The 8,909-nt window shown below is 46.8% G+C and overlaps 2 protein-coding genes across 2 annotated transcripts; one reads left to right on the top strand and one right to left on the bottom strand.

The window, feature by feature from the left end:
• Nucleotides 1-3,032: 3,032 nt before the first annotated feature.
• LOC120721518 (pleckstrin homology domain-containing family F member 2-like) lies at nt 3,033-4,861 on the top strand. Its single transcript, XM_040011892.1, has 2 exons — nt 3,033-3,765; nt 4,000-4,861. Exons 1-2 carry the CDS (start codon nt 3,525-3,527, stop codon nt 4,569-4,571), a joined length of 813 nt encoding a protein of 270 aa, XP_039867826.1. The 5' UTR covers nt 3,033-3,524; the 3' UTR covers nt 4,572-4,861.
• A 2,432-nt stretch (nt 4,862-7,293) lies between these two features.
• LOC120721387 (pleckstrin homology domain-containing family F member 2-like) lies at nt 7,294-8,904 on the bottom strand. Its single transcript, XM_040011676.1, has 2 exons — nt 8,393-8,904; nt 7,294-8,152 (listed from the first exon to the last, which is right to left on the bottom strand). Exons 1-2 carry the CDS (start codon nt 8,631-8,633, stop codon nt 7,581-7,583), a joined length of 813 nt encoding a protein of 270 aa, XP_039867610.1. The 5' UTR covers nt 8,634-8,904; the 3' UTR covers nt 7,294-7,580.
• Between the last annotated feature and the right edge of the window lie 5 nt (nt 8,905-8,909).

Below are 8,909 nucleotides of genomic sequence, written 5' to 3'. Positions count from 1 at the left end.
CCCAGAGAACATGATGACATGCACACAAGGTTCACATGGGCTGGCGTCATGTGAACTGTAGGTGCAGCTGTTAGAGATGTAAGAGTCTTCAGTCGGCGGTCACTTCTGATACAGATGGAGGGATTTGTTTAACGCACACAGGTCAGGCCTCAGCGCACCACGATCCTTTGTGCTTTTGCTTTACGCTCAGTGTTTCATGGATCCTAAAACACACTGCACAGCTTTCCTGTTCTTAGACACCAAAACACAAACTGAGACTTTATTCACCACAAAAGTTGAGAAATTCCTGCGTTAAAGCAGCCGAAACTGGAAAGAAGCCAAGTGACAAAATAAAAGAAGAGCTTCATGAAGTGTAACAGAAAACAAAGCAGGACATGACTCGGCTTCAGATAAACAGCATGAAATAAAAACTAAGTGCAGAATGAGTGAAGGAGGCCTGCAGAGTCGCACGCTGTGCTGCTGCAGCTTCTCATGTGCTTTGATTTGTACTAAACTCCTGATGCTGTTGAGACGATGCTGACAAATACTAAAGATTATTAATTATCTCAAATCTCAGGGAAGCAGGAAGATTAAAGGTGGTGTTTTTTTAGCTTCTTCCTCTTCTTCATGCTGCCAAAAATGAAGGCGTCTCTGGAAGTTTGGGAAGATTTCCCGCTGCTCTTTGTTTTGCTCTTACCGTAACTCTGCTGACCTGCATACGTCTCGCGTCCTAGAAGGAAGAATAATTAAATAGATGAAAAGATAAACAGTGAAGGGGATGTTTGACAGCATTTCACAGACGCTCGACCGGTCTGACGGTAACCTGCTGCTGTGCGAGGCGGGCGTGCCCGTCAGCTCACTGGATTTATAGCTTGTAGTTGCAGCAGGCCAGCTACAGGCGGGAAAATGCCAACAAATGTGATGCATGAATGTAAAACTATCCGGTCGTTAAGTGATGACGTGACGAATCCTACTTCCAGGGCCTAAAGTAGTCTGCGTTTAATATGGCTTTTGTGTCGTTAACATGTTTAATGTTATGTATTTTCTTCTATTTGATCTCAAAAAGCTCCTAAAACAGTCAGTGATCACTGCTGACCTCCCTCGGCTTTTATTACCGCTAATCATTTATTTAAGCTCAGTTTTTAAAACCTTAGGATGTAACTACAGCCCAGCCCATGCAGCAGTATATGAATGACTAACCTCGTATTGTGGATGGATTATCTCAGTTGTTCTCCTGGCTGAAGTTTGGTCCTTTTACAGCATCCTGCCATGCGATTACATTTGTTCCTGACCACCGACAACACTCACGTTAACTTTTATCGAGTGGAAAAAAAGTTAGCTTGTTAATATTATGCTAACATAGCTGTGTCGATAGCGGTCACGTAGCACATCATTATATACCAGCTAGCCAAACTTCAGTAACCCTACAAACGTCACTGCTGTTTAGTTTTCTGTCTTCATTTATGCTGGAAGTGATAACAGAGCTGTACGTTTTAATTTGTTTCCAAAACCCCGCAGTCAGGACATGCTATATTGTATTTAGATAGAAGCTAGCGAGCTAACTTCCTGCTAACTTCTAACTCCGTTAAATGTCATAAATTCCATTTTCATGGATGCCTGGATGTTAAACTCAATTGTTACACCTGGTAGAGCAGAACGCTGATCATTTTATTAAAGATGAAAGACTTTAGACAGTTTTTCAACTCTCAGTAATGCCATAGTGATCGTTTGATATATGGACCTGCAGCGGAGTTTAGGTCCAGACACGGCTAGTGACGTCAGACTTAACGACCGGATAGTGCAGAAAAAAAAAAGTTCTTTAAAAATGTTCTCTAGCAAAATGCTATTTTGCTAATAGCATAATAGTACGGCACAGTGGAACAGTGGGTAGCACTGTTACCTCACAACAAGAAGGTCCTGAGTTCAATTCCACCACGTAAACTGCGCACAGGTCTTTCATGGAGCACTCTCCATGTGATCTTTATATTAAGTATACTGAAGCAGTCTGTAAGTCAGTTTAAATAATGTTATTTTTTAATTTCATGGAGAATCAATATTTCCCCGTCTTACGTTGTATTTTTGGGGCGTATTATGGGGATTATAACTTTTTACATATTTTTCATTATTGTTTTACATCGTTCGTTATGTTTTATGATGGATGTTCCTTAATTCAAATGTTTTATTTCACCGATCTAAATGTGATAAATAAAAAAAATTCTACATTTATGTATTTGTAGTTAAATAATTTGCATTGAAATAAAAAAAAACACTATAATTCAGTTTCACTGCAGAGGCTGTGTTATAAAGTTTTACAACTTTATTGCACAAATGTTGCAGAAACGCATATTTTCACTGCTTATAGATCAAATTCAGTGCTATTAAAACATTCACACTCAGGCTGTGCTGAGGCTCGCCTGCTCCACACTCTTCAGACGGTCGAGTTTCTCACTGAACTAAGAGACGTTTCATTTTCCTGAAAACGGCTGATAAATGTCAGCTGTGCCATGAAGCTGGGAACTGTGGACAACAGCTGCTCAGCTCAGTTATATTCAGTTTAATATTGTGCCAAATGACACCTCAAGGGCATTTATAAGGTCGAGTTCTACACTCGTACAGAGAGGACCGGGCAGCCGTCTGAGGAAGGCAGGGAGGTTAGACTGGACAGTTTCACTGGAACCATTAAAGTAGGTTATTGGCACAAACTGGTCTTTCCTTCAGATGTGCCCAGGCTCAGAAAAGTCCCCAGAGTGGATGTTACGCACCTTTCAGCCCACAGACACCGCCTGGAGCTGTTTTGGTAAACGCCACTGTTCCGCATCGTTATCGCTTTGTTTAACCGGTTCTTACAAGTTCAGGCTTTGATTGCTGCGCGAGAGCTGTTTGGATCATGTGGGTGAAAAAGCAAACACAGAAATCTCCGGGAATAACCTGACGGAGCGATAGCACGCAGGTTTCACCCACCTCACATTTCCCCCAAATATTTAACGAGCATATTAGAAACTGTGTGTGTGTGTGTGTGTGTGTGTGTGTGTGTGTGTGTGTGTGTGTGTGTGTGAATGGTTGAATGAGGGTTGTAGTAAAATTGAAAGAGTCGTTGCTGAGGAGAAACGGCCCACAGAAGCTTCAGTCTGTTCACCGTGTTGGAGCGCTCTCCATGTGCTCTGTGGGTCTGAGCTGTGAACTGTGCCAACAGCAGCACGGCCTCACTTTGTACAGACAAACCTCAGAGCTGCAACCTTTAAACTGTGTTTACACGTTACTGCAGTGATCGCAGCACTTTTACAAACACATCTGCAATCAGCCACACTCACTTCCTCTTGTACAAATTCTTGTTTTTCTCCAAATTCAAGTGAAGCTCTGCCCCCTTTGCTTCTTACAAAAGTCTTGTTTTGGAAAGCCCCGTGATGTCACCAGAGCATTCAAAAGCAGCCTCTGGGCTCCTGACCTCATCAGAAAAACGAGAAGCCCTTCGAGCTCACACCTACAGAGGCGTGGAGCTGCCGGCACGAGCGCTCTGACTGCTGGATTTAACGGCGACTGCTGACATGGATCAACTGTCTGATCAGGAGAACTGGGACCGGGTCCAGGCTGTGGCCAACTCCTTTGGGCCAGCGGGGAAGTTGTTGCTTCAGTCAGGTCGGGTTCTGGTCGGAGAGGGCAAGCTGGTAAAGCAGAGCCGCAAAAAGCGGCAGGCCAAAGCCTTCTTCCTCTTCAACGACGTGCTGGTGTACGGCAGCATCGTGCTGAACGGCCGCTGGCACAAAAAGCTCAAGGTTACCCCTCTAGGTGAGCAACCGATCCTCCTCTGCACATCGCTGAATCCAGCTGTGTGAAAAGCAGACAGCGTGGCGGGCAGAGACAGGTAGATGCTGCAGGTGGAGCAGGAGGTGCTGCACCGCCTGCAGTCTGTCTCTGACCGCTGCAGCAGGCTGCAGTAAACACTTTTCTTTTCGTTCAAAGCGTGCACACCTTTGTTTTCCGCACTAACGTGCCCTTCTTCTTCTTCTTCTTCTTCTTCAGAGGACATCCTGCTGGAGGACCTGGAGGACGGCGTCAGGATGAAGAACCAGTGGCTGATCCGCACGCCCAGGAAGTCTTTCTACGTTTCCGCCGCCTCCTACGAGGAGAAGCGAGCCTGGATCGAGCACATCGAGGAGTGCAAGGGCAGAGTGACGCAGGGCGGTGACCGGAGGCTGGACTTTGCCAACACCTGGATCCCAGACCAGGCCTCCGCCGTCTGCATGCGCTGCTCCAGCAAGTTCACCGGGACCCGCCGCCGACACCACTGCAGAAAATGCGGCTTCCTGGTGTGCGGCCCGTGCTCCAGGAAGCGAGCGGTCATCGCACACATCGACTCCACTAAGCAGCTGAGAGTCTGTAAACCGTGTTACTTGAGTCTGGGGGTGGAGCTCCCCGAGCTGACCCGTCAGAGGTGGGACAGCGGCGGGAAGTCGGACGAAGACGAGCTGGAATGCTACAGCGAGGAAGAGGAGGCGGAGCACAGCCTGGAGGAGGAGGACCCCAGCAGGTGGATGGACTCCTGGTCCCCTTACACCTACATCAATCCAGAGCACATCAGGCCCCAAACATAGAGCCACGCTCGGCGCTGGACTCTGGGCCTTTGTGTCACACGTGGACTCAGTGCTGCGCAGCTGCGTGTGACACGCTCTGCACGTACTCTATTTATGACACCATGTTATTTATGTTTCATGAAACACCTGCTGCTCTTCTCTTTGTGCACAAACACTACTGTGAAGCTGTTCTCGTCTCTCAGACGTCGCTCTGACCTGCTGCGTTTCCCTCAGCCGTCCAGTGTGTGTGTGTGTGTGTGTGTGTGTGTGTGTGTGTGTGTGTGTGTGTGTGTGCACGTGTGTGTGTGCGCGTGTGTGTGTGTGTGCGCGTGTGTGTGTGTGTGCACGTGTGTGTGTGTGTGTGTGTGTGCACGTGTGTGTGTGTGTGTGTGTGTGTGTGTGTGTGTGTGTGTGTGTGTGTGTGTGCACGTGTGTGTGTGTGTGTGTGTGTGTGTGAACATGTGAACCACTGAAATAACAACGAACAATAAAGAATTCAATAAGAGAATCTTTGTCTGTGGTTTTCTCTCAGGATGCTTAAACGACTTTTGAACTTTACACTTATTCTCGTCCCAATCAGCACATTTACACAAGACTTCCTGTTAGTCAAACTCTCACTGTGCCACAGATTGATCCTACACAAACATCTGTAGACAGATGGCCCAGTGAAGATGGGATTATTCATTAGAATATTATTTTGTATCTCCAGGTTGATCATTTGACCCTAAACCATGAAAACATCCTTTGGCTTCAATTCAGTTTTATTCATTCAGCGCCGAATCACAACAACAGTCGCCTCAGCGTGCTTCATGTGCTAAGGTAACACCCCGACAATCATATGAGCGACAGTGGGAAGGAAAAACTCTCTTTTAACAGGAAGAACCAGGCTCAGGGAGGGGCGGGGCCATCTGTTAGATTTAATGCTAACTTTGCTTGAAAACATGCAGGTAAAATAAAAGCAACACAAGCTCTAAAACCAGTGAAGAGTGAAGGTCGTGCAGGTAATGTGAGCCCTTGGCAGTCAGCTGTTTGTATTGTAGGTGAAAGGTTGTTGTCGTTAGTCACAGTCGATTGGTTTGGTGGTTTCACCGAGCCAGCAGTTCCTCTTAACATCCTGGTATTTCCCTGAAATCTCATCGACTTTGAGATCTACTGAAATAAACAAAACCTTCGATTATGGTCGTGCCTGCAAACATGTTTTCTACAAAGCAAACGCCAGCGTGCATGGGCAGCACTGTGTAAAACTGTTGTTCAACCGGTTTTTCATGACGAGCATTAGGAGCTCAGTTGCAGGTGTACCCACCTCTGGGTAAAACGACTGCACCGCCTAAAGTATGGCGGCGTGGGCGCCAGCTCCCCCCTCCCTCCCCCCTCTGCTCACTGTCTAACAAAGCTGCTAAACGAAACTTCAAAAACGTCTCTTTCACCATGGAGCTGTTTGTTTGTTTGTTTGTTTTCACCCTTTTTCCTCCATAAATCGTACGAAGCATCGTCCGAACTTTTATTATCTGCTGCGTCCAAAACTACAAACTCTACAATAAGACTGTAAACTCGCAGTCTGTGACTGCAGCTGCAATCACTGTGTAATTAAATCGACTTTCAGTGTGTTTTATCTGAAATTATATTATTTAGATTTTGTTATGTCCTTATGTTAAATTAGTGTGTAATTATATTTACCTACATATATATAAAAGTGTGTAAACTGGAAAAGGGAAACAAGTGAGTTTATACAGGAAACTAAAAGTAATTATATCGTAAGTAACTTTAGATACTGCTTGAGTAATCCTAAGTGATGTTGCAGAGAAACAATTTCTCCTTAAGTTACTTTGTAACTATGTGCCTGTCAGGGTGTGGGCCATATTAATCCTGCATTTTTATATCTTTATTTATTGATTCATTATTGCATCTTTAACTTTTTATGTTGATGTGAAAGAACAACATAATGTGATAAGGACTGTTCTCCCTTATCAGCTTACAAGGAAACTATAAACACCGTCTCATTTGTTTCTTTCATAATCATTGTTCAAACTTTCAGGAAGAGCGTCTCCGTTCAGCTAAACTACCTGGAAGCTCGACAAGGTTGAACTTATAATACGGCCATTGTCATGAAAAAGTACAGCGTGCTTATGATGTAAGATGCGGAAATATTGTTGTTTTTCCACAAAGTTACCATGAAATGATTCAGATCTTTAAAGTACTGTAAATACTTGTAGGTAAATATAAGTACACTGTAATTATAAACCATTAAACCTGACTCGGGGGACACATAACTAATCCCTAATGTTGGGAAGCTCATCTTTTAACCAGAAGGTTGTTGGAGTTTCCCTGTATGATTGTCGGGGTGTTACCTTAGCACATGAAGCACGCTGAGGCGACTGTTGTTGTGATTCGGCGCTGAATGAATAAAACTGAATTGAAGCCAAAGGATGTTTTCATGGTTTAGGGTCAAATGATCAACCTGGAGATACAAAATAATATTCTAATGAATAATCCCATCTTCACTGGGCCATCTGTCTACAGATGTTTGTGTAGGATCAATCTGTGGCACAGTGAGAGTTTGACTAACAGGAAGTCTTGTGTAAATGTGCTGATTGGGACGAGAATAAGTGTAAAGTTCAAAAGTCGTTTAAGCATCCTGAGAGAAAACCACAGACAAAGATTCTCTTATTGAATTCTTTATTGTTCGTTGTTATTTCAGTGGTTCACATGTTCTCACACACACACACACACGCACACGCACACACACACGCACACACACACACACACACACACACACACACACACACACACACACACACACACACACACACTGGACGGCTGAGGGAAACGCAGCAGGTCAGAGCGACGTCTGAGAGACGAGAACAGCTTCACAGTAGTGTTTGTGCACAAAGAGAAGAGCAGCAGGTGTTTCATGAAACATAAATAACATGGTGTCATAAATAGAGTACGTGCAGAGCGTGTCACACGCAGCTGCGCAGCACTGAGTCCACGTGTGACACAAAGGCCCAGAGTCCAGCGCCGAGCGTGGCTCTATGTTTGGGGCCTGATGTGCTCTGGATTGATGTAGGTGTAAGGGGACCAGGAGTCCATCCACCTGCTGGGGTCCTCCTCCTCCAGGCTGTGCTCCGCCTCCTCTTCCTCGCTGTAGCATTCCAGCTCGTCTTCGTCCGACTTCCCGCCGCTGTCCCACCTCTGACGGGTCAGCTCGGGGAGCTCCACCCCCAGACTCAAGTAACACGGTTTACAGACTCTCAGCTGCTTAGTGGAGTCGATGTGTGCGATGACCGCTCGCTTCCTGGAGCACGGGCCGCACACCAGGAAGCCGCATTTTCTGCAGTGGTGTCGGCGGCGGGTCCCGGTGAACTTGCTGGAGCAGCGCATGCAGACGGCGGAGGCCTGGTCTGGGATCCAGGTGTTGGCAAAGTCCAGCCTCCGGTCACCGCCCTGCGTCACTCTGCCCTTGCACTCCTCGATGTGCTCGATCCAGGCTCGCTTCTCCTCGTAGGAGGCGGCGGAAACGTAGAAAGACTTCCTGGGCGTGCGGATCAGCCACTGGTTCTTCATCCTGACGCCGTCCTCCAGGTCCTCCAGCAGGATGTCCTCTGAAGAAGAAGAAGAAGAAGAAGAAGAAGAAGGGCACGTTAGTGCGGGAAACAAAGGTGTGCACGCTTTGAACGAAAAGAAAAGCGTTTACTGCAGCCTGCTGCAGCGGTCAGAGACAGACTGCAGGCGGTGCAGCACCTCCTGCTCCACCTGCAGCATCTACCTGTCTCTGCCCGCCACGCTGTCTGCTTTTCACACAGCTGGATTCAGCGATGTGCAGAGGAGGATCGGTTGCTCACCTAGAGGGGTAACCTTGAGCTTTTTGTGCCAGCGGCCGTTCAGCACGATGCTGCCGTACACCAGCACGTCGTTGAAGAGGAAGAAGGCTTTGGCCTGCCGCTTTTTGCGGCTCTGCTTTACCAGCTTGCCCTCTCCTACCAGAACCCGACCTGACTGAAGCAACAACTTCCCCGCTGGCCCAAAGGAGTTGGCCACAGCCTGGACCCGGTCCCAGTTCTCCTGATCAGACAGTTGATCCATGTCAGCAGTCGCCGTTAAATCCAGCAGTCAGAGCGCTCGTGCCGGCAGCTCCACGCCTCTGTAGGTGTGAGCTCGAAGGGCTTCTCGTTTTTCTGATGAGGTCAGGAGCCCAGAGGCTGCTTTTGAATGCTCTGGTGACATCACGGGGCTTTCCAAAACAAGACTTTTGTAAGAAGCAAAGGGGGCAGAGCTTCACTTGAATTTGGAGAAAAACAAGAATTTGTACAAGAGGAAGTGAGTGTGGCTGATTGCAGATGTGTTTGTAAAAGTGCTGCG

The sequence above is a fragment of the Simochromis diagramma genome, unplaced genomic scaffold (assembly GCF_900408965.1).
Source record: "Simochromis diagramma unplaced genomic scaffold, fSimDia1.1 OVJJ01000603.1, whole genome shotgun sequence".
Lineage (NCBI taxonomy): Eukaryota > Metazoa > Chordata > Actinopteri > Cichliformes > Cichlidae > Simochromis > Simochromis diagramma.
The sequence above is the reverse complement of the archived record's forward strand: the minus strand, read 5'-3'. Positions and strand labels throughout refer to the sequence as shown.

Bases quoted from the DNA above. Each gene is read 5' to 3' on its own strand.
- LOC120721387 (XM_040011676.1), bottom strand. From the start codon at position 8,633: ATGGATCAACTGTCTGATCAGGAGAACTGGGACCGGGTCCAGGCTGTG. The intron at 8,153-8,392 runs GTGAGCAACCGA...CTTCTTCTTCAG, and splicing joins GCTCAAGGTTACCCCTCTAG to AGGACATCCTGCTGGAGGAC.
- LOC120721518 (XM_040011892.1), top strand. From the start codon at position 3,525: ATGGATCAACTGTCTGATCAGGAGAACTGGGACCGGGTCCAGGCTGTG. The intron at 3,766-3,999 runs GTGAGCAACCGA...CTTCTTCTTCAG, and splicing joins GCTCAAGGTTACCCCTCTAG to AGGACATCCTGCTGGAGGAC.